This window comes from Ursus maritimus, unplaced genomic scaffold (assembly GCF_017311325.1).
Source record: "Ursus maritimus isolate PB19 unplaced genomic scaffold, ASM1731132v1 scaffold_5, whole genome shotgun sequence".
NCBI lineage: Eukaryota > Metazoa > Chordata > Mammalia > Carnivora > Ursidae > Ursus > Ursus maritimus.
The window spans coordinates 61,305,941-61,331,766 of record NW_024426663.1 but is presented as its reverse complement, the minus strand read 5'-3'; the positions used below and the strand labels follow the sequence as shown (position 1 = coordinate 61,331,766).

Here is a 25,826-nt window from a genome sequence, read left to right as displayed (position 1 = left end):
GGAGGAGGAGCAGAGCGAGAGGGCGAAGCAGACTCCCTGTCAAGCGGGGAGCCCGATGTGGGGTTCCATCTTAGGATGCCAAGATCATGACCTGAGCCTAAGGAAGATGCTTAATTGACTGAATCATGCAAGTGCCCCAAGGTGGTGAATTCTTAAAATGGCTAAAATAAAGGTCCTTCTAAAATATCAGCAGCATAAGTTTTGTTTTGTTTTACTGAATCTTGGGTTTTATAAACCTAGACACAGCAAGAATGAAGAAGATTAAACCCTTGTATGTCTAGAGTTAGTGTGGGTTCGGTTCTGATTCTCACATTGTCTTGGTATTATATACAAACAGGAAAGAACGTAATAATACTGTTAACACAAATTTTATTATTTTAAAAAATTTTTAAAAATGAGTATACTAGGCAGGTAACAAACCATTATTGTAGAAAAATGAAGTGTTTATGCAAATTTTATGTAATCTGTGACTAAGGAGAAATTAGAACTTAAATAATTTCTGGAACCTAATGCTATAGTGGTATTGTAATAATTATCTGGGATAGAAATTTATGATGTTCATAGTATATTGAACATTTTTAGAAGCACTATTTAAGAATGTGTTCATCACTGATGTAAACACATGGAAAAAACCATTCTGTTTCTTATCCTTCTCTATTTAAACTTGTTTATTAGGGATGCCTGGGTGGCTCAGTAGGTCAGGTGTCTGCCTTCAGCTCAGGTTATGATCCTGGGGTCCTGGGATCAAGTGCTGCGGCAAGGAGGTTGCTTTTCTGCCTCTATGCAAAATCAATCTCTCTCTCTCTCTCTCTTTTTTTTTCTCAAGTAAATAGAAATCTTTAAACAAAAACTTGTTTGTAATGGGTAGAAAATATTACAGATAAGTTTTATTAGTAGCTACCATATGCAAGACAGATGGTTAAGATCTCAGCTGTATCTCCTTTAAGTCCCGAGTACACGAAAGGTTGGTTTGGTCCCTTGGTCCCTTTCTACCTTTGTACATAGTAAAAATTCTTCTGATTTTTTAGATAAGACATTTCTGGTGCTTATGTTCCATTTGCTTTTGTACATTGAACTTTCTTTTAGTTCTTTGGAAAGCTGATTTTCTGCTTAAATTCCTCTGTTTTAGAAGGTAAGGCATTACTTGTTTTATTTGTGACTTGTTTTCTGTTTTCATTTGTGAACTGAAAATAATTTTTGTACAGACATCTAGTCAAATGCTTGTGTGTGCTCTCATGCAGATTTGCAAACTGTTAAGTAGTTGAGACTAATGAGTTAATGGTAGAGCCTTTGCAGTTTAAGGTTGGTTTTCTTTTTCTTTTTTTTTTTTTAAAGATTTTATTTATTTATTCGACAGAGAGAGACAGCCAGCGAGAGAGGGAACACAAGCAGGAGGAGTGGGAGAGGAAGAAGCAGGCTCATAGCGGAAGAGCCCGATGTGGGACTCGATCCCGGAACGCCGGGATCACGCCCTGAGCTGAAGGCAGACGATTAACCGCTGTGCCACCCAGGCGCCCTGGTTTTCTTTTTAGTGTGTGTTTCCATAACTTAATCCAAATGGAAATGAATACATATATTGGATATGAAATTGAATTATGAAAGTATGCAAATATACATCAGTAGTTTTAATAAGTTAAGATGAAACCAGCAGTTTCAATGTTTTAAAAGGCTCTTATGGGGCGCCTGGGTGGCACAGCGGTTAAGCGTCTGCCTTCGGCTCAGGGCGTGATCCCGGCGTTGTGGGATCGAGCCCCACATCAGGCTCCTCCGCTGTGAGCCTGCTTCTTCCTCTCCCACTCCCCCTGCTTGTGTTCCCTCTCTCGCTGGCTGTCTCTATCTCTGTCGAATAAATAAATAAAATCTTTAAAAAAATAAAAAATAGAAGGCTCTTATTACTACCAAATGTTAATTACTATCTACCATTTTTATAGACCTTCTTAGTTCAAATGCTTTCATATATATTAACTTTACGATATACGTGGCTGTCATTTTCATTCCTTCTTTGCATTTTCCCTTCTGTCCCTCTTAACGTGGTTTTGATTTTGGTTTTATTTTGTTATTACAGTGTCTACTTGGGTAATTTCCTCACTGGGATCTTAACATACACAAATACTTCTGCATGTACTCATAAGAATATATCTAAAAGGCATTAAAATACTGGAAAAAGTATTAGCTGAGTGAGTTCTGTATATAGATTAAGTAAACAGAACTTTCTCTTCATTAAACGCAGAAAAGTTATTACTAGGTACCATTTTCTTGTCTACTTTAAGAACAGATAAAATTAGTAAGGAACATAAGAGAAATGTGCTTTCAGTAGTGGTCAGCTATGGGGAATTGATATCATTTCATTTTTATGAAAAACCAACCCCCCCTTCTTCTTCATATGATATCTGGTTTTCTGTGGTGGTTAGAGTTCTTCACATAAGGGTTTGAATTCCAGTGCCAGTACTTATTTACTATTTGACCTTGAGGAGATTAAACATTTGCAAATAGGAATAATGGTAGGAAAAATAAGAATAATAATCCCAACTCCTAGGATTGAATATATTAAAGTAGATAATAGGTCAAGTATATCAAATAAGATAATTTATGTAAAGTGCTTAGTGTGGTGCCTAGCTTACAGAGTGCTCTGATTATGAATGTTGAATTGATAAATTGTGATTTCCTCTCACTTAAAAACATTTTTTCTGCTTTTTCTTGTTTTTATCTCCATTGATTATTTCTAAGTACAGTGTATTTGAAATGAACAGGGTCTTCCAACTTTAGAGTTGGTCTCTTGCCACAAGTATTTTGGTTTGGTTTGCAGTTACCAGGAAGAGAGATCCAGTTGTCTAATGGAGAATGTCAGACTTCCCCCCACACACTTCCCCCATTTATTTTCTCCTGAAACCCACTTTACACGACATTAAAGGAGTTTAAAAAAAAAAAAAAGGTATGAAAAGATAAAACTCACAAAGAGAAAGAGGATAAAGAAATAACCCTGGATGAGAGATAATGAGTGGTTGATAGAGTAGGAATTGGCTGAAGAGCAGCCACAATCTAATTGCCTAAAGAGGGGGGTACTGACAAGAAGCAGCCCAGACGCCTTGCTTGCTCTTCGGATTCCTTCAAGAATAAATTACCAAAGTCACAATACAGGAACATTGTCCTGAACTCAACATCAACCACAAATTTATTTTTGGTTGAAGACCTATTGAATGAAAAAACCTATAACATTTAGTGCAGTTTCAGACTATATGGGCCACTGGCTATTTAGTTGTTTTAGCTTTTTTTAACCAGTTGTAAGATATTTGTGGACAGTGTTGGAACAATTAATGAATTTCAGAAGATGAAGCAAAGAAAAAGAAGCAGTTCAACAAGAAAATTATAGAACACTGCTTGGCTCACTTGTGAACAGTACTTACAAAAAGTTAATAACATTGGATCTTTCTGTTTCATACAGTGTGTGGGGGGAACTACAGGACTTTCTTTGAAACTAAGATGTTTATTTTAGAGCCACTGTCATTACAGCAGTGTCAGTGCAGTAGAGAAGGAAGGAATAGTGGACAAGAAGATTCCCGGATGTGCTTTAGTAGGAGCTGTGGAACCTCGTGGAGGGATACGACCTCCGCAGGTACATGAGTTTCCTACTGCTGCAGTAGCAGATTGCCCCACGTTTAGTGGTTAAGGCAACACAACTTTTTTATGTACACTTAGAGGTTGGAAATCCAGTACAGGTCTCACTGTACTAAAATCCGTGTAGGCCATCTTGTTACATCACATTTTCTTTTGCCGGTCTACAGTTAGGTTGTTACGCGTGTCTGCTCCCATGCTTGCATACAGCGTACAGAAACAGTCTGTGGTGGGTGTGTGGTGGCAAAACTTCTAGGGTTGTGATGGCTTTTATACTCAAAAGCACTGAAAAAATCTGTCATTAGAATTTAGAAAACCAGTTTCAGATTACTTTTTAAACCTATTTTATGCTTCAGTTTTTCATACTTGCATGTGTCACTGTAATCCAGATACTAACTTTAAATAGAAGGAGAAAAAGAACTCCCCGTGTTCACTTCAGGTTTCTCACTGAGAGATGAGAACAGCTAGTTCTTTCAGTTTTGCTTTTAGCAATTTCGTCCTTGGAAGGTCACTATAAACTTGCTTAGAGATTCCTTTTAAAAACTAGTTTTTGGGCCTCCTGCAAACTTCTCATCTGTTACCAGCTGCAAAATTTATAGTGAAAGGGGAAAGGTTAGTTACCTACTACACTCTAAAGGGCAAAATAAAGAGGTCTCTACTTAAGATTGGATTTTCAGTAAGCCACCATTTGTGAATATTTCCAGCATGAAATATCTTGCCTTTCTAGTGCTTTGAGATAATCACTTGCTTGTAACTCTAGTTGGGTGATATGTGGCTCTCATGTTTTATTGAAGTGGCTCCTTAATATACGCCCTTTGACCTGAGGGCTACTGCTGGCATTCCAGCAAGTGCACCAAGATCTAGAAGCCAGAGGAACAGAATTCTCATTTATTGTCCCAGAGTAGAAGATACAGTTTAGGTTGGTATACTGAACAGTCTTACTATGTTTGGAAGTTTTGACCTAAATATGAGAATATGGATTTTAAAGGAGGCCACTAGCTGTTGAAGAGCAGATTTTTTTTTTTTTTTTCTCAGTCTCTGCAGTATCTCAACCCCTGGTTTCTCTTCACTTTGTCCCTTAACCTATTAATTAGGGGTTTGGGGTTATGATCTTAGAAACCAGACTTCCACAGGTGGTTCTTTCAGCTATATTACTAGTCATGGAAAGCTGGATTTGGATTCTTAATCTTCGGTATTCAAGGCCTGGGGCACTGTTAAGACTCCCCTCTGTCGCTTTCTTGATTCTTGGCACATTGGCTTCTTACTTTCTGACTGGAGGTGGGTGTTTTTCTTCATAGGAAACATGGTTGCCCTCAGTTTCAGGTTCATCATCTCAGTTTAACAACCATGAGGAACAAAGGGCTTCTGCCTGCCTTAGTCCTCCCCAGCGAAGGATTCTGGTGCAGTTTGTGTCATACGCACACCCTTGCAATCAGCGTTGTGGACTGTTGTTGTTGGCAACCTATCAAAATCGTATGGTTGGGTTTGGGAAGAGGTGATTTCCCGAAAGGAAAGGAAGGAGACTGGTGTTTCCAGAACAAAAAGTATGCAGAAAGAAATGGCATGTGTCCACTATAAAGATTTATGTCTATTTATGCGCAAGGATAAATCTCACTTGGTCAGTTCGGGTATCTATTACTCATTCTGGTAAACATGTTAAAAAGCTGCCTCAAATCCTTTGAGAACAATAGAAAATTTATTGTTGTAGGTCTGGAATACCCTAAGCTACTGTATGAAAGAAAGAAGTTACCCAAATCAGTAAAATAGGAGCTAAGGATATGCAATTGTAAAAACAACTCTTATCTTTTGGTAAACGATAGCTTTACTGTCAGAAACCTTACCAAATACTGAAATAAACTTGGAAGCTATTTCACATTGACAGAATAACCCAAGTGAAGAAGTAAAAGAAGGCTAAAGCCTAATGCTAGTTACATACCTTTGGCAGGATTTTAGCAAAGCTAAGGTCTGTAACACCTTTTGGTTTTTGTGCCGTATTAAATAAATTTGGCATGAAAGACAACGGATAAAAGGTAGAGGCTTCCTGTATTATCTTACACAGTTTATTCATATGGTTTTCACCCCCTTCCCCTTAAATTTATAAGTGTTGTGTCATTTTGAACAATGTATTGAAACTCATTCGATACATGTTGATTAATAGGTAATAAAATCTTGGTATGAATCATTTATTTTCGTATATTTTAAGTCATGATAACGGCACTTTTTTTTACAAGGTTGCTTTTTTATGTGTAATGATTATTACAAAAACTTTTCTTGCTCTGTTTTAATATTTTCCTATTAATAGAGTATAACATGCTGTCATTTACAGACTACCTTCAAAGTTGGTTTGACTCATCAGTAAAAGGGCTCGTGGACACAGATGGGAGCTAGTAGGTTGGGCTGGTCAAATTATCAGTGATACTTGTAAATAGGTATATATGACCTCTGTATAATCATCCTGGTATGCTTATGATTTATCAGATCATTATTCAAATAAAACCACGACTCACACTCGCTGAAGTGTGTTGTAGAAAACTTGGTTAGGGTCAGAGGTAAGGAATGAAAATGGTTAGAGGTAATTCTTATGAGAGAACAGTGGAGCTTACTATTTCCAGTCTGTAAGGTAGGAGTAGGATCTTCTCTTCCCCTACAATTTTGAGATATAATCGACATATAACATTATATTTGTTTAAGGTATACAGTGTCATGGATTTGATGTACGTATACACTGTTGACCGTTGAACAGTGCAGTGGGTAGAGGCTTTTGACTGCCTTAAAATTTAACTGCTAATAGTCTACTGTTGATCAGAAGCCTTCCTGATAACATGAACAGTTAACACATACCTTGTATATGTATTATATACTGTATCTTTACAGTAAAGTAAGAGAAAAAAATATTATTAAAATCTTTAGAAGAGAAAATACATTGATAGTCCATACTGTATTAGTTTGGACAATATCCATGTATAAGTGGACCTGCACAGTTCAAACCCTCTGTTAATCAAAGGTCAGCTGTATTGCAGAATGATTACCATAAGTCCAGCTAATATCCATCACCGCACATGAGCTACAGATGTTTGTTTCTTATGATGAGAATTTTTAATATCTACTCTTTTAGCAACATTCAGATAAACAACACAGTCTCGTTAACTCTGCTGTACACTAGATCATCTGCCATGCTGCTGTATATTAATCTCCAGTATTTAATATCTTATAACTGGAAGTTTGCACCTTTTGACCACTTTTACCCATTTCCTCTACCCCCCCCCAACCAGCTGCCTCTGAAAAACTGGTATGTTCTCTGTTTCTATGAGTTTTGTTTTTTAAGATTGCACGTATGAGACCATAAAGTATTTGTCTTTTTCTAACTTATTTCATTTAGCATAATGCCTTCCTTCCAGGTTCATACATGTTGTTGTGAATGGTAGGATTTCCTTTTTTTAAATGGCAGAGTAATAATCGTGTGTGCGTAATACATTTTTGTATTCGGTCCATCATCAGTGCATACTTAGGTTGTTTCCATGCCTCTTGGCTATTATAAATGTACTGCAGTGAACCTGAGGGCACATATCTTTTTGAGATAGTGATATTGTTTCCTGTGGATATATACCCAGAAGTAGAATTGCTGGATCACACGGTAGTTTTAATTTTTTTAGGAACCTCTGAACTGTTTAGCATAGCGGCTACACCGGTTGTGTGCAAAGTTTTCCTTTTCCCTCCATTCCTGCAAACATATGCTATTTATTGTCTTCTTGATGATAAACATTCAAACAGACATGAGGTGATATCTTATTGTGGTTTGAATTGGAGTTCCCTGATAATTAGTGATGTTGAGTACCTTCCCATGTACCTGTTGGTCATAGATATGTCTCGTTTGGAAAAGTACCTGTTCAGATCCTCCACACAATTTTTAATCAGGTTGGTTGTTTTTTGACTGTTGAGTTGTATGAGTTCTTTATGTATTTTGTATATTATCCCCTTATATAAATAACTTGCAAATAATTTGTCCCATTCTGTAGGTTGCCATTTCATTTTGTTGGTAGTTTCCTTTGCTGTGCAAAAGTTTTTTGGTTTCATGTAGTCCCACTTACTTTTATTTTTGTTGTTTTTGCTTTTGGTGTCAAATGCAAAAAATTAGTGTCAAGACCAATTTCCAGGAGCTTATCCCCTATATTTTCCTCTGGGAGTTTTGTAGTTTCAGGTCTTATGTACAAGTCTTCAATTCATTTTGAGTTGAATTTTGGGTATGATACCAGCTAGGGGTCCAATTTTATTCTTTTGCATGTGGCTGTCCAGTTTTCCCAGCAATGTTTATTGAAGACAGTGTTCTTTCCCTTTTCTGTATTCTTGGCTCCTTTGTTGTAAATGAATCGACCATTTATGGGATTTGGATTACTTGGAGGCTCTCTTTTGTGTTCCATTGATGTTTGTATCTATTTTTATGCCAATCCTGTGCTGTTTTGATTACTGTAGCTTTGTAATAATATTGCAAAATCAGCAAGTGTGATGCCTCCAACTTTGTTCTTCATTTTCACGATTTCTCTGGCTGCTCGTGGTTCTTTTTCGGTTCCATACAAAGCATTCCATAGATGCTTTGTCTTATTTATGAGAAAAATGCTACTGGAATCTTGATGGGGATTGTGTTGAATCTGGAGATTGCTTTGGATAATAGGGACTTAACCGTATTCTTCTGATCCATGAACATGGGATATCGTATGAGTTTGCTGATCCTTTTTTCCACTTGACCTATTTTTTGTTGAACTCTGTTGAATTTTTCAGTTGCTATTTTATTCCTTAGCTTTGTGGTTCCTCTTGGTATGCTCTTATGTTTTCTCTTTTTTGAAATTGCTTCTCTTTTTATGTGTTGCTCTCCTGACCTTAGCATCTTCTTCACCATTATTTTGAAATCTTAATGATTTCAGGGAAATCACTGATCTCCATTTCATTAAGGTATGTTTCTGGAGTTGTATCATGTTCTTTTGTTGGGAATATATTCTTCTCTTTTCTCAATTTCCTTGACTTGCTGTTGGTTTTCTCCATTATATAAAAGACCCACCTCTCCCAGTCTTGATGAACTGGTCTTGTGTAGGAGTTGAAGTTTATCATTTCAGCCGGGCCCAAGTTCTTGGTTCTCTCTCAAACATTGTGACTATGTAACTTCTTTGTTAGTGGTTCCTAGTCCTTGAGGATGTGCCGAGACCTGTGAGTGTCCTAAAGGGGAGAGTCTTAGCACCTATATGCAGCCTCATTAGTAGCCAGATCCTCAGACAGTAGCTTTTAAAATATGCAAATAGGTCTCTTTCAGGGAAGGACTGGGAGATGGGAGTTTATGTCTGCCTTCTCTGTGCTGATTCAGAGGCCTGAGGGGATAGCTGGTTCAGAAGTGTTTTCAGTGTTGCTATGATTATGCTCTTCTCTTTTTTATTTATTTACTTACTGTTTTAGTCATTGCTACATCCAATGTGGGACTCAAATTCAGGACCCTCAGATCAAGGAGTATGCTCTACTGACTGAGCCAGCCAGGTGCCCCTAGGCTCTTCTGTTTGATAAAAATTATTGGTTAAAAAGAAATTGTTTGGCGGCATGGTTGTTTTTTAATGAGAAAAAATCATTCAACCTAATGGCTTTCTAAGTAATTAAAAAAAGCAAAAATTGTAATATTTTATTCAAGGAGTAAAATAGGTGAACAAATGGGAGTATAACGCGTGGACTTGAGCAAAGGTCAAGATACTAAGGGTTTGCCAGAGGCACTGAGATTTGAAGGCAATATTAAAACGTCCCATACTGCTATTCAAGGTATTAGCAATTGAGTTCTTGTTTTTAAAGTGCTTAGAAATGTGTGTGGCATTGTAGTAAGACTCTTTTAAGTATTACCCATTATTCATTTTAAAATATGCAGCTGTAAGTCTTTAGAGCCACTATTTCTCAACCATTGAGCCATCACTATCACTTGGACTATTGTTAGATACACAGATTCCTGGCCCTTCCCCAACCCTGCTATATTTAAAATTCTGCAAGTAGAGTTCTGCAGCCTGCATTTTAACAAACTCTCCAGGAATTCTGATGTACACAAAGTTTGAGAACAACTGCTTTTGAGGTTCTACCCAATATAAAACCAAAATAGTGATGCCAGTTGAGCTCTGTAGGACAAAGCATTACTGTGAGGCAGAGGGGGAAAAAAGCCATCAGATAAGGGATTTTTTGCACAGAAATCAAACACCACTGGAATTTGCATCATCTTCTCCCTCCCCGCTTAAACATCTTCCATATAAAATAGGTCCTTGAAAAATACTTGGTCTGGATACTGGATAAGACCAGTAGGTTTTAGAGAACTGAGCTGACATTGTTTCTTTACAAGCCTTTTACTCCTACAGCGGTCATTTATTGCCTCGCTTTTGTCAGGCACACCTGTGGTCCTAGAAGAATGCTTACTCTGGTAGGAAAAGCAAACTACAAGTAAATTACAATGGTGTTTTAGGTGCTATAGTAGAAATATGAGCCTTGTTCTCTGAATGCTCAGATCAAGGAATAACCAGTGACAACAACTTACAGGATTTGAGCTCGAGCTGGGTCTTAAGGAGTGATGGCCAGTTGCTAAGTGGGAGTAGGTTTGGGGTGAGGGCATTGGTTGACATTACTACTATGAAAGTTATTTTCATTTTTTGTGTTAAGACCCACTTTTCCTTTTCTACAAAGAATGTCAAATCCATTTTTATATTATAGCTTTTGTTACTCTGTTTTTTCTGTTCTGTGAACTGGTCAGACAGTTGGAGGCCTCAGAGGCACCTCGTGTATCCAGGGAATCAATGTCAGTAGTATCATAGAAAAAATATTTGTTTTAGAAATGTCTGTTGCCTAGTTAAACTGTCAATATTTCAAAAAAATAAACCTACTTCAGAGGCTCCCAAAGTTTGTTTTTGGTGCCCGTAACACTTCAGTCCCTTTTTTCACGGCACCTCTAGGCCAAGAGAAATTCTTTACAGATTTGGTAACTAGTTTTGTGCAGACAATGTAATAAACATTTATGTCCTCACATCCTGTTCGACTTTTAAAAAAATAACAGAAATTAAAAGACAAAATAAATTTTTATTTCATTCTGATATAATCATGATGAACTTACAGGATGTGTGCCTGTTGGGTGTTACACAACTCCTCGGACCGTGGCATCAGAATGAAGACCACTACCCTCTTCTCTAGTTCCATGTTATCTCATGTATCTCTGGTACAGTGCGTGGGTTCTTTTCACAGCAACTGCGGAAAGCACTGCTTTGCAGAGATGTGCCATTCAAAAGAGTGGATGCTGTCGTTGCAGCCCGAGCGGAGGGCTGCAGGAGCACCTGGCTCCGGCAGCCCCAAACAGACCAGGTCTGGGCATTTGCCTCTGATAAAATCCAAAGACAGACGAGTGGTGGTAAAGGAATTTATTTCCTTGAGTCCCAACACTGGGAAGACAGTGGACTAACATCTCAAAGACTGTCCAGAGTGCCAAAAATACCTCCAGGTTTATATAAGAAAAATGTGGGACAGAGGTTGTTGAGTGCGTGCAGGTGGGCAGTGAAGGTCAAGTCGATCATTGTCTTGGAGTGTGTCACGTGGGTCTTGCCTGCTCAGGGCAGTCCTTGTTGCCTCAGGGAGTAGTTTCGGTTCCCCAGGGTCTTTTGCTTGTGTTAAGAGATAAGCTGGAAAGAAGAACTTATTAGAAAGTACACACTGAAGTCACAGTGGAAGTAGCTGAAGTTGTTTTTCATAATGTTGGAATTTTTGAATTATCTTGATTCAAGTTCAATTATCTTGAACTAGTAGTTCACACAGTATCATACCTAAGTTGAATTTCATTGTGTTTCCCTCAAGTTGAAAATACTGTGTGGGGCCCGTGGGTATTTGCAGGGAATTACGGGTTTATTTGATAAAATACATAGGTGGGGATATACTTTGTCCAGGTCACCAAGTCAAGTCAGTAGCGTTAGCTTTCTCTTTCAATTCTGCATTTACTTAGGCTGCCTTGGTGTAAGTGATTGCTGTCTTACAGTCTGAAGGTACCGGCGTTTTTCACTGCCCCAGATGGCAGGCACATTTTTTTTTTTTTTAAGTGTATTGGTTTTTAATAATCTTGACACTGAACATGTGGCTCAAAACTCAGGACCGCAAGATCAAGTCACAGGCTCTTTGAGCCAGCCAGGCACCCTGGCACATTCATTTTCTATTCACTGTGTCCATTTCTAGAAGTACCTACCTGTGCTCTGACCTGAAGCCTCCTGTTACCCCATGGGACCTGACCCTAAATTGCTCCTCAGTGGTATGTGTTTGCATACTAAATTGCCCAGACAAGAGTCCTGGAGGAAGTTTTAACTTTAAAGTGATTTAATCACTTAAGTGATTAAGTAATCATTCTAGAAGCTATACTTAGTCAATATTTAGGATATCTGAGGGAGTTGGAGAATTTGTTTTATTTTGGGGAGGTGTATTTATATTGCTGCAGAAATATGTGTGAAAAATTATGCCTTAAAAACATGAATTGTTGAGGCACCTGGGTGGCTCATTTGGTTAAAGGTCCAACTCTTGATGTCAGCTCAGATCTTGATCTCAGGGTCATGAGTTAAAGCCCTGTGTTGGGCTCCACACTATTATTACTATTACTTCATAAATGTATTCATTCATAAAGTTTGTTAATAAATCGCCATATACCATGTAGGGTGCTGGCCCTCGTGGATTCTCAGTTTGCATGGCTGCTTGTATAGGAGCACATCTACCGTGGGGACAGTTTAAATTCAGTGTGAGATGTAAATTTTACTTTGGTGGGTGAACATGCAGTCCGGATACTGAGTGGAAGTAACCCCAGACTCGAGGGTGTAGAGGAGGCAGGCCTGAGTTAGTGCAGTTAAAGAGCAGTAGTTAAGATTCTCCAGGCAGAGTTCTGGAAGAGCACAGTGTATGCAGGGAACTTGAAATAGCATATGAAAGCTTAGAATGCTTGAAGGAACGTAGTTAAAGATGAAGTTGTCAAGAGAGGTAGGATTTCCATAGGCTCTGGAGTTTTGAATTTATCTTGGAAGTTTTGGGAAGCTGTTGAGTGATTTGACATGGGCAAGTAACATGAGCACTTGTGTACTTGAGAAAGGGACATCTCGATTCAGGGTGAAGCATATTGGAAGGGGAAAGGAGGTTGTAAAACTGGAACCAAATGAGCGAGGGGCTCCTGTAGGGACGCAGGTGAGACTTAGGGGCCTGAAGTGAGGCCGTGACACTAATGTGGGGACTGAGAAAGGAAATGGGCTGACTCCACAGGATGTTTTGCTAATTGGATGTGATCATGTGTGACGGAGAAGGAGCAGTGAGTGAGGGACAGCCCTCCAACCTGGCTGGAAATACTGGCAGAAATGTTGTTTACCAAACAGGGACTGGAGAGGAGGGGTGGGCTTCACAAAGGTTATGTGTTCAGTGTTGGACTCGGGAAGCTTGCGTGTTTTCTGGTTTGTCAGTAAGCAGTTGAATGTATAGTCTCAAGCCCAGAAAAGTAGAAAATAGGCTCACTAGTCCTCAGCATAGCCTTAATAAGGTGAAGATGTGCGAGAGGAAGAAAAGAGGTGGAGGGTACTCTGGAGAACGTTGGCTTACACAAGATTAACAGTAGCACAGAGATGGAAGTAGTAGAGAACTGAGAAACCAGAGGAGAGGGATCTCTTGGAACAAGAATCTCAGAGTAATCCTTTCTCCAAATTGTACGTTCCAGAGTTGGTTGGTTGTTTGTTTTTAGGGTTTATTTATTTGAGAGAGAGTATGTGAGCGTGAGCGTGTGGGGAAGGACAGAGGGAACGAATCTCAAGCACACTCTCCACTGAGCTCGCCGAGCCCGCCATGGGGCTGGATCTCATTACCTGAGCTGAAATCAAGAGTCCGACATTTACTGGACTGAGCCCCCCAGGCACGCCCTTCCAGGTTTTTGAAATAAATATTTGACTAGTAATTTTAAAGTTTCATAACAGTTGCCTAGGTGGGTATTATCATTACAAGCACAACATCCATTCTCCCCCTCCTCTGTCGTATAGGGGGCCATAGTTGGAGCAGCTTACCCCTGCTCTGGGTGATCCCTGATGAGCTCTGTGCTGCTCCACAGAGACTGCTGTCCTTCATCAGTGATTGGGTTCAAGAGTTTGGCTCAAGGAAGACATTCTCTGGATGAGAGGGGTTGGTTCAAGACAGGGCTTAGAACTCAGATGCCAGGGGCTCCTGGGTGGCGCAGTTGTTAAGCGTCTGCCCTCGGCTCAGGGCGTGATCCCAGAGTCCTGGGATCGAGCCCCACATCGGGCTCCTCCGCTGGGAGCCTGCTTCTTCCTCTCCCACTCCCCCTATGTTCCCTCTCTCGCTGGCTGTCTCTCTCTCTGTGTGTCAAATAAATAAATAAAACCTTAAAAAAAAAAAAAAAGAAAAGAAAAATCCTTCTGTATGGGGCACCTGGCAGGCTCTGTTGGTAGAGCACGTGACTCTTGATTTCCGGGTCATGAGTTTGAGCCCCATGTTGGGTATAGAGATTACTTAAAAATGAAATCTAAAAAAAACTGTATTTCAGAATGTATCTCTAAGATTAAACCGCTTTAATGAGGGATCATTGACATCCAGTAAATGTGAGGAGACATTTTTCCCTAATCTCCTCCCTAACACAACTATAATCCTTGACCTTATGCAGAATAACAGTATTTCAAGGATGGTAAGAATTATTCAGAAGGTTGACATTCTTAATAGAGTACCCTATAAAGAAAAAAGTGTGTTTCCAGGAAAAACGATGACTCTGCTACTGACAACAGTTAATACGCATCAGAGCGAGTGCACCATTTCCTGTTTTTCTTTGCAGAAGCCCAACTCTGGAATTCCCCTTGTTTGCCTGTGATTCGAATCTTGTCTCTGTCTTGTATTAATACAGCACACCACAGAAGTGTGCTATTCTCTAAGTGTCCGTAGTGACTGAAAAATAGTACATTTTTGTATTTTGAAATACGTATTTGTACTTAGCATCTAGATTAAGAATGTTACAGTACAAACCCATACAGCATCCCAGCCTGTGTTCACATCTCTCTCTCCTACTCTCCCTGGAACGTTACCATATTGATAATTATTTCTCTTTCAGTCTCTTTCACTGGATTTTATCAGAAATTAAGCAGAAATCAAGTCTTTTCTCATCCTAAAGGGAAAAAGTCAGTCCTCTTTTCCTCTTCTTTCAGCTCAGCTCATTGTTTCTTGTCCTTGTCCAGACGGCCAGACTGTGTCCAGTTGTGTACAGTGCTCCATTTCCTGCCTCTTGCACACTCGTCCGGCCCCTCACAAGTCCTCCACTCTTTCCCCTCCACAGGCACCCCTCCTTTCAGTCTTTATCTGACCTCTCACCGGCTTTCAGCTATGTTTGCCTGACCCCTTCATGACACCTTGAAGAGGACACACCTGATTTTCCTTCTTCCCTCCAGGCATTTTCTTCTTAGCCTCTTTTTTTTTTTTTTTTTTTTTTTAAGGATTTTATTTATTTGACAAAGAGACAGCCAGCGAGAGAGGGAACACAAGCAGGGGGAGTGGGAGAGGAAGAAGCAGGCACATAGCGGAGGAGCCTGATGTGGGGCTCGATCCCAGAATCCTGGGATCACGCCCTTAGCCAAAGGCAGACGTTTAACGACTGAGCCACCCAGGTGCCCCACTTCTTAGCCTCTTTTGACGGCTTATTTTTCTCCACCCAACGTTAGGGTTCCTCTGTGCACTTTCCTTCTTTATTGTGCTGGTAAGTCTTGATTTCTTTCGTCTAGTTTAGCCTCGGTCAGAATCCTGTATCCAGCTCGGCCTCTTGATAGCTTCACGTGGATGTCTCACACAGAACTCAAATTCAGTGCGTCTTAAACTCTTTGATCTTCTTCCTAAAGCCTGCACTCTTCCAGTGCTACCTGCCCCTGTGAGTTGTGTACATTCTTCTCAGATGGGAAATCTGCATCTTTCTTAACTTCTGCCACTCCCTGACTTCTCAAATCCAGTCAACAACCAAATGCTATTGATTTTACCTGCTGAATACCGGTTAAAACTACCTACTTCTTTCCACATCAGCTGCTGTAGTTGAATCCAGGTAATCTCTTTCCACCAACATTACTGTAATGACTTCTCCTTTGGCTCCTCCAGGCTACCTGCCCGCTGTAGCTATTGTGGACTGGCCTTTAAAACCAACTTGTCATGGGGCACTCGGCTGGCTTAGTCGGTTAAGCATTTGACTTGGGCTCAGGTCCTGGGATCGAGCCCTGTGTTGGGCTCCCTGCTCGGCAGGGAGTCTGCTTTTCCCTCTCCCTCAGCCCCTCCGTGTGTTCATTCTCTATTAATCTTAAAAAACAAAAACAAAAACCCGACCTGTCATGTCATTTGGGAAGGAAGGACTGAAAGCTTCAACCTCTGTACCTTAAATCAATGTCAGATTAATAGCATGAAGAAACCTTCCAAAATGAAAGGGGAAAGCCTGACTCCCAACTCAGCAAAGTTGAAGTTTAAAAATATTCACTGTTCTCACATTTATAAATTACCTGTCCTTTGTTTTTCAGTATGAGAGTAGTGTCTGTTGAACATCCTTCCTCAGTATTCAGAATGTTCGGTATGGTCTTCGAATTTGATTAACCACCTGATCCATTCATTAATTCCTTTTAAGAAACATTTCTGGAGAGTTTGGTGGTGGCCTGAGTGCCCCATGGTGATTCCTCTCCCATCATCTTCCTTCAGTAATTCAATTGTTAGAATAAATCATTGAATCCGCGCGGAGATGTGTGCCAAGCGTAGCCTTTTGCAAGGCCTTGAACACACCCTTCCAAAAGAAATTATGAAGATAGGACTTGAGAAGTTGCTCCTTTGTGTTTACAGGGCAAGGGATGGTCAAGATTCCCGGTGTCCTGGAAGTAGTTCTTACTGTCCGAAACGTGCCCGTCCCTCAACCTGTTTGAGAGGCTGTTGCACCTGTAAGTGCGTTGCACAAGGCCTTAGGAGGAAAAGTCTGCAGGCCTGTAGATGCCATTATCCCATGGAACTTCACTCTCCTTTTTCTTCAGCTGGAGCTGTCCACTCTTTCTGATGTGTGGAGGGTGCCAAGAAGGTAGAAGTCTTTCCGTGTGTCAGTCAAGGGCCTTACTGGGGAAGAAACCCCAACAATTTGTCCTCCTGTCCAGGTATTGAGACAATTCTTACCTTTTGTACCTGGATATACAACTTTCTAACAAAGCAGATTCAATGGAATGGAACAGTGTAGCCAAGAAGAAAAAAGGCACAAAAGTGCTATTAGCATCTTCTTTTTTTTACCTTAATCCTAGAAAAGAGAAGGTATCTTTGCTTCTTAAGGCTCATTTATGCTGTATTGTCCTACAAGAGAATAGGGTGAAGTGGAAGTATGTTGAATGGACTGGATAGAAAGATAAACTGAGAGTCTGGGGGAACCAGCGCGTTGCTGGAACGGGCGTCCCCCATCAAAGGATGCTGTGGGTGTCGAGTCTGTGCTGAGGGGCATGGAGTCTGTTGGACATAACTTTAGGGCACCTGAAATGGCAATGTAGATGATAAAGATAGCAAGAAACCCTTGCCTTGTGCTGACAGAAAAATTGAAGAACACAGACAAAGAATCTGGATCCTCTCTTGGTTTGCTGACATCTTCTTTATCTGAAATTTTTCTATAATCCTAGGGAGGAGGGCCCGAAAAGAATGATTGAATTTCTTATCAATTCTTGAAAAAGAGGCTTGAAGTAAATGAATGAGAGTATTTTGCTCTAGTGTTAGACTGCAATTCATACAGTCAAGCATTTTGAGAGAGAAAATGAAAACCTGTAATACAAATTCTCAAAGAGATGAAAAAATACTGCAGTGAGGTCATTTCATAACAGAGCTTCTGAAAAAATAAGTGGAATTGAAAAATAGTAGGATGAAGCTACTGCTGAAAAAAGTAACTGTTCTAGCACTGGGTTCTCCAAACCACTGCTTGTGGACCAAATCCACCTGCTCCCTGTTTCGATAAGTAAATGTTCACCGGAATGGAGCTACCCTTACTGCGTTGATGTATTGTCTGTAGCAGCTTTCATGCTGCAAGGACCACAGTGGGGTTGAAGCTACGACCCACGGAATGGCCTCTTTACTGTCTGGGTCTGTAAGAAAAAATTTGTGGATGTCTGAAGAGGATCAAGTGAAGTTACAGTTTTCAGTACAGCAAAACTATAAAGAGAAATAAAAATAATGGAAGATTATATTGGAAGATTATACACACACACACACACTTTCTTACACACAAATACAATGCACTGTTCACCTAACAGTGAAACAGAAGTTGCAAAAAGGAACACAAGGAGCATTATAAAAACATAATAGAAAAAAACTTCTCCAAGATAAAGGAAAACCTGTGTTCAGATAGGCAAGGACCACCACCTGCTGTAGAAAGCACTGAATGGAGAAACCAACGAACTTGGGAGATAGCCCACTGTAGGTCATTGGGCTGTGAGCATGAACATAAATATTTCTAAGGAAAAACTCGGGCTGCTTTTGGGATTCTAAACGGCAGCCATAGAAGCTAGAGGATGGTAAAACAGTGTTTGCTGGCTTCTGAAAGTAACGTGTGAGTGTTTGCTGGCTTCTGAAATTAACGTATGAACTCTCTAATTTTGTAGCTTTGTAGAAAATTATGTTTTAATCCTGAGGTGCTGTGACTTGGGTCTGTCTTGGTACGTTTTGAGGATTTATCAGGATTATACCAGCATTTCAGTAAAGGTAGCTACAGTGTAATTTCTGGAGCGTATCTTTCAAAGAGAAGTAAACAGGGAGAAGCAGCACTGGTGTTAGGACACTAAGCCAGCTGTTCAGTGTTCCCTCTCAATTAGATCACAGTATCTAAGGGGTCATGGAAAACGTGGGACTGATTTAAGATACCTTTGTCTCTGGAAGGATCTCGTGATCAGTGAAATAGCATGGTAAGGAACTCCCTCTAATGAGATGAATGGGCATATTGGGGGGCAAGGATTATAGCTGGTAGCAGAAGTCATTGTTACGCAGGATTCTGTCCCCTGTAAGAGGTAGTTGTCAGAAAGCAGGAGTCATCACTAAGCCCCAGCCTAATAGACTGAGTTTGGATAGGGTTTCATTTCTAGCGAGCTCAGACCAGAGAAGAGTGAACCGACTGGGACCACGTCCCCTACAAACAGAGCAGCTGATTTATTTCAGTGTGGAATGGTTATGAGGGTGTAATTAAAGTAAAAACCATCAAAATGATGTCAGTTTGTTAATGACGAAAGCTAGAAAGTGATGATTCTTTGCTGACAATAGGGTGGTGATAATTTTACATTTGTCTTATTTCTTTGAAAACAGTAAAACCTAATGGTTATTATACAAGTAAGTCAGTGGCCAAAGGTAGGGCAAATAATGTATTTTAAGTTCTAAATAAGAACCTATTGTTTCGCTTTACCAATCATTGTGTGTGTGTGTGCATATATCTCTCTTGAGGTAATCATGATAGTCCAAAGATGTTGGGATCCTGATGTCCTCAGGAAGTTTTATTGTCATTAAAGTCATTCATCCATTGTAAATAAATCCAACAGTGGAAGTCTGTTGCTAATAAAATCATTTCTCAACACATTCTTCCCTGTATTTTAGAAAAGGCGCCGGCGGATTGACCGAAGTATGATTGGAGAGCCAACAAATTTTGTGCACACGGCTCATGTAGGATCGGGAGACCTGTTCAGTGGAATGAATTCAGTAAGTGTACTGAAGATGCGGGTGGGGTCTTGGGGCATAGACCTAGGTCACTATGACAGGTACATACATTCTTAACGATTATACAGTGCTCAGTGAATTTTTAGACAGTGAATATAAATGTATAACGTGAGCATAAAAGAGAATGAGCAATGAAAAATTCACCTCTCCTCTAACTTCCGAAACTATGCATTTATTTCTACCTTTCTCCTGAAAAAATACTTGAAGATGAGTGTAGTATGATAGTTAACAGCCCTTTGGCTTTCCTGCCTCCTTGCAAAGGAATGTGGATGTTAGCCTTTTGGTAAGATTTAATTTCTTTTCTCTTAAATTCATTAAGTTGCCTTTTGCAAACATGTTTTCTGCATTTACCTTATAAAAGAGTAGCCTTTTCTTGATATGAGAATGTGATTTATTCATAACTAGTATAAATACTTGTGTATATTTGCTGTCTTTTATAGAGATTTAAGTGAATTTCAGAACACTCTTTAGATTTACTCACTTGAACTCGTTTACTCCTTAATTTTCATCCAACAAAACAGTGCGCTATAACAGAAGCACTGCCGAGTGAGGGTTTGTCAGGGCTCTGCCTTGTTTTTTAGCCCATAAAGTAATAAGCCACAAAGTATCGAGAGCCTCTTCCCCCCAAATCTAAAGTAAACAGATGTGTCTAAATGATCTCTAAAGTGTTTAGAACCAGAAAGTAAGGCTTTTATAAATACAGAAGTATTCATTGTATACTTATTTATTGGACAGAATTAACAAAAGGCTTAACAAGAGAGCAGAGACTTTTAAAATAGGTAGATGGATATCCTGGATACGGCAGAGAAGTTTGTCACATCAGTTACTAGGTAAGCAAAGGAATAACGTGTACCTTCCTGAAAGGAAACAGCTTGTTTGTTTTAAATCTGTAGGAAAAGTACTTTGTTTTGTTCAACTGCTTTTGTGGAAATGTAAGAGGTGTCAGGTTGCTGTCAAAATACAATTCAGTAGCTTTGTTTCCTTGATCAGCATGAAATGAAAAGACCAGATGAGAACCTATGACTTTTGTTAACAGGGTTATTATAATACATACAAGTAGAGCGAATGACTTCAAATGATATATGATGAATTTTAATTTCTGAACAAATGTGTTCTTTCGTGTTTTTTAAAAACTCAAGAATGAATTACATTTTTAGTTCATGGCACTTAAATACTGTTTACATACATGTCAGGATTTTTAAAAAAAATTCTTGTTTGGCGTCTTTGTCTGCAGTACGAGCCCGTCGTGGGTGTAGGGGATCTCGTGCCGTCAGTGTAGCTAGAACTTGCGGACGGGCTTTCACGGGGCATCCACGTCTGCATCTTCAGCTGAGAGCTGGATCCAGACAGGCGCTCCGCTGTTTGTCTACCTGCCGAGTCCAGGCAGCCCGCTCTGCTTTCGGAATAGGTGTTTTTATGAAGTGTTTGAGCGCATTAGAACCAGTGTGTCTCTCAGAGGTTTTCTGTCTGTGCGGTGACGCGCAGCCTCTGACTCACAGCCCATTACTGCTTGAGGCAGTTGTGTTAGGTTCAGTGTTGTACGTAATCCCCGAGTTCCTGCAGGTGACATCAGTGGGGAGATGTAACTGGTATGAGCCTGACTGGGTGAGAGAACTCTTTCTTTCTGTGCGATAATAGTATTGCACAGAGTGAGACGAAACCATAGATGTCGTTTATCTGCAGAAATACGATAGACTAACTTTAGGCAAACTAAGCACTGAGTAGCACGTACGAGGTGCCTGGCTTGACGCAGGTGGGACAGCCTTGCTACACTGGGTTTGTGAACGGGCAGATGACTTGGGAGTTTCTAAATGCACTGTTCTTGCCAAGATAACCTTTCATGCTAACTTCTTACTAGAAAAGAATCTTATGACTCCTTATATCTCTTAACACAATATTAATAGTCAAGAATAATCCATTAGAAAATCCAGATTCTATAGTTTGAAACTGAACAATTGACTTTTGGAGGACACGAGTTTTTTTCTTGCTTAGAATCAGCATGACATTATGAATGCACTATGTAAAAACCCAAAAATGTTACTTTTTATAAACAGCCCTGAAATACATAGAAAAGGTAACATGTTGGGTGGGAAATTTTTTGGTACCTGAGTAAAGTCAAGTTTGTACCACAAAACACGTTACCTGAAAGGAACAGGAAGTGAATTTGAACTGATGATAGCTTATGGTCGTAGCCTTCTCAGCCTGAGCAAGGTTACTGAAAATAAATAGGCCTATAGATTTCAGGGTTTTTTTTTTGGTTTTTAATACTTTTAACTGAAGTAGTCATTTGAGTAATGCGAATATAGATAAGGCCATAACACATGTGATCCCACTAGAGAGAGAGGTTCCATGTAAGATTTTCTCAAACCCTTCTGGATCTAAAGGAGCTATGCATTTTATATTTTGCTTTTCTATTAGAATATATTTAAACCTACCTTGTTCCGAAAATAGGCAAATCATACCTACTTTGCTTAAACATACTGACAAGTCATTTTTTTTTAATGTTTTTTTATTATGTTAGTCACGATACAGTACATCCCCGGTTTCCGATGTAAAGTTCGATGATTCGTTAGTTGCGTATAACACCCAGTGCACCATGCAATACGTGCCCTCCTTACTACGCATCAGCAGTCTATCCCATTCCCCCACCGCCCTCCCCTCTAAGGCCCCCAGTTTGTTTCTCATAGTCCATAGTGACAAGTCATGTTTTCTATCAAGTGCTCAGTAAGTATTTGGTAAGTGGATTAACTAATGGATGTTGTCCGCATCCCCTGCCCCCAAGGGAACCTGGACAGGTGAGGGACCCTTTGAGCAGACTGCCCCTGCTCTGACCCCACACTGTTAAGTCAGCACCTTTTCACTGCTCCTTTTTCTAGCATCCTGGTCTGATTCTCTCCTCTACTTAAAATCTGCTTCTAGTTGGTATAAACTTAGAATGATGTTGGTCCACTAAGGGCACTTCTCAGCTTGCCAGTAAGTTTATTCACCTTTGTTTCCACCAAGTAAGAGAAGAACCCAGCATTTACATATCCTGCAGTCCATCAGAAAATAGCCCTGTTGGGTGGAGAGGAGAGATTATCACATTTACTGTTTTACAGATCTTTAGGATAAATACTTAACCCAGAGTTACAGTGACTAAATGAATAAATTTGGACTACCGTCCAAGTCTTTGGATTAAGACTGTATCAGGTATGTAAATTTTACCACATGGGACTTAAAAAATTTATCTTTGGCTGTTCCAATTTCATCTGTACTTGATTCGAAGTAATTGAGGTGATCATCTGTGTGAGGTGTCTGTAAATTAAGAACTTGAAGCTGAGTTGATCTGTATACTTCTGTTTTTGAGATGTTACCAAGTACATTGTGAATTACAAAACAGGTATTTTGTCACTGCTAAGTGAGGAGAGGGGGGAGTTAAGGCCTGAAGAGTGTTCTTAGTAACCTCACCACTTCCCTAAGGGCAATGAGAAATAGAAGTCTAGAAAAATAGAATTTTTTTCTATAGAAGGTAGCCTTCTTAAAACTGCTTAGCTAAAATATTGAGACCAGAATCAGTTGCATTGTCCCTAGTTCTTAACTCGGTTCTGTTTTTGTCTTATTTTAGGTTAGCTCCATTCAGAACCAGATGCAGTCCAAGGGGGGCTACGGGGGTGGGATGTCTGCCAGCGTGCAAATGCAGCTTGTGGATACGAAGGCTGGATAGCCCCGAGTCCTGTCTCCCGTGAGTACCTGGGCCATACCCTGGAAAAGGCAGAAATGTTTTACCCTGCTGAGTGTTTCACGTGGTGGTTGGAAGCACGTTGAATAGTAGTTTCGGGTTGCTCTTTCCTTCTGAAGAACACTCAGTGATGTAAGACAACCGGGTGGGAGGAGGCTTTGACAGATGGTGTCCTCTAAACATGAATGTAGTTACTATTTTGAGTATTGATACTTTGGGGACTGTCATGTGTAGTTAAGTCCCTTTATGTTTTGGACTGCATTACTGATACATCTTTGATGATAAAGTTTACAAATTAAAAATAATTTGGATTTTTCTTTTATAGGTCATTGTGAATTTGTGTTTTCTCTTTTCACTCTTCTTTAACTTTTTGTTGTTGTGATTCCTTTTCAAATACAAAAAAGAAGTGTGATGGCATCTTGTTCACCCTGTTGTGATTTCTCCAGTGAGACGTTCTTGTTCTGCTCTGAAGAAGCTGTTGTCAGATGAACCCTGCATTTCCTCCGGCTGGTATGCATGCCTTTGGACTCACGGACTTCGGATCGTGGCTTCATTTTTATCAATTATGGATCGGATCTTAGCATGATCTCTTTTGTGAATGCTAGCACTGTTTTGCATTTTTTTCCCCTTTTTAAACGTTTCTATTTTCATCTCCAGCCCTCTGCCTTATGAATTTGTTGGTAAGGTAGGACCTGCTATTGTTAATTTGTCACTGTTTCTGTATATCTTGGAAGGTATGACATCCACAAGCACAATGATCATTTTTATTCGTTTGAAACTTGAGCAGAATAGATATCCGCATGCTGTGTGAAGTTGCTTCGTCTGGGAGCCCATGGGAGGCCAGAACTGAGTGTGTGTTTGCTGCTGTTACGGGGGAGAGAGGTTAGCTGTGGCACCAAGTCACGTCAGTTTCACACACAAAGGTAACCTGTAGCTTATTTTAGAATTAAAATCTGGCATTCATAAGGTGTTCATTTGGTTGTAAATGTTCAATATATTTATTTTGAGAGTGAGGACCTGTGAGTTGTGAACAGGTGTGGTTGTGTATCAGAGTGTTGTGGTGATGCCCTCATCCAGTCTCGTTGTGTACTCATTCTCTCTCGACTTACTTTAAGATGATGGCATCCGTGTGTTCAACTCTTTGGCCGGTACTACTAACTGCAGAGTCCTTGGCCTTTCCATATTCACAGCTGTTTTGGGGCAGTGGAAGTGAACCCAGAGCAACATAGTGACTTGGCCGAATCGTTGCCAGTGAAACAATCTATATGGTGATTTGTTAGGAAGTTGGTGAGAAGCAATTGCTCAGGCTCCAAAATGTTTATCCTTCATAAATTATGTGCATTTCAGATATTTCTGTAAGTACTTTGCCTTCTCTAGGAGGGCCTGGTGTATGTATCATTAAAATGTTTAAATCCTATGTCCAGTACAGTCCTAACTACGTTTATGCAGCAAATGGGACTTAGGTGAAAATGTAGACAGCTAAGAAATTAGGTAATTGTTTTCTTTGCATCTTAGTCCCAGGTAACTGGATAAATAGTCGGCTTATGTAGGCAAACCAGTGCTTCTGAACAGAACTGACCCAGTGCCGTGGCGCCCTGGCTTCCTCAGTGCTTGTAGTTCTACAGTTTGAGGCTTCATAGGTGTCAGTCCCAGAGAGAATCTGTCAGGGAAACATTCATGCTTAGTAATAAAAACAGCCATCTTGCAGTTTAATTTATTGTGTGGACACCGCGTTCTGGGATTTGCTGAGGACCTGCGTCGTTCCTTTCAGCCACAGTCTGCGTCCTGCCACGGACACTGCTTTGTACAAGGTCTTACAAGACAGATTGGACTTTCTGGGCCTTGTCCATAGTGATGCTCTTTAGTCTATTTTGAAACTAGTTGAACTTTTATACTTGTCCTATAAATCCTTGATTCACAATACAGGGAGCCTGAGGGAGCCTGCTCCTTTTTCTTGAACTCATGATTTAATTCCTTTTTTCTAATCAGTATCTTCTGTGTGGACCAAATACTCCAGTAAGTAATGGAGCGTACCTCCATGCTAACCCCGAGGCTACACTCTTGAGTGTGTAACTGACCTAAAGTAGCCACACTGTGTACAAGAACATATGCCAGATAAGGTGCCAATAAATTCAAGAAATGACAGAAAATTGTAATACTAACCTTGGACCCAAATTTTTCAGGGTGGCAGCTTCCCCCCATCATCAGTGGGCTTGTCAGTCTTTGGCCATGTGTCTCATTTTAAAATTGAATCTAAATAAATAAGATTGACTGTTAGTACTTTGCTGAAAGACATGCTAACATTTAGCGCAGGAAACTGAATGAAGGTTTAACCAGTGCCATGGATTCTGTTAGTGATCTGCATTCTGTAAAAGAGGTGCTTTCCCATGATGGAGGCATGAAGTGGTACCAGTACGAAATGTTCGCTATGGTGATTGGGGTCAGCATTTCCAATGCAGCATTATCACCTTTAAAGTGGGCCTTTAAAGATATTTTGTGAGTATATATTAATTAGCTTTCACTTTTGTTATTAAATTATAGCAGTTACATTATAGAGAGCGAGTTTGCCTTGATTTTGTTTAAAATGACTTCTGCTCAGCACCCAGAAGATAAAATTGACATATTTTTATAATATAAGCATACTTTTTTTTGTACATTGTGTTCATTCAGTGTTGGCTTGTAGATATTAAAAAAGAAAGTATTGATTTTGATTCAATAAATGTTCTCTTTCCATCCTGGTTCGGCT

The 25,826-nt window shown here is 39.9% G+C and overlaps 1 protein-coding gene across 10 annotated transcripts in view; it reads left to right on the top strand.

The window, feature by feature from the left end:
- The window catches only part of CDC42SE2 (CDC42 small effector 2), a 111,183-nt gene extending 85,365 nt beyond the window's left edge, over positions 1–25,818 (top strand). For 8 of the 10 annotated variants that reach the window (XM_040622501.1, XM_040622503.1, XM_040622505.1 and 5 more), the window contains 3 exons: positions 19,243–19,344; positions 22,967–23,083; positions 23,485–25,818. In XM_040622501.1, coding sequence (XP_040478435.1) covers positions 19,243–19,344; positions 22,967–23,065 — 201 coding nt within the window. In that variant the 3' untranslated portion in view covers positions 23,066–23,083; positions 23,485–25,818. Of the gene's footprint in view, positions 1–19,242; positions 19,345–22,966; positions 23,084–23,405 lie in introns of all 10 variants that reach the window. The other 2 variants (XM_040622504.1, XM_040622502.1) reach the window with 2 other exon arrangements.
- Positions 25,819–25,826: the final 8 nt, after the last annotated feature.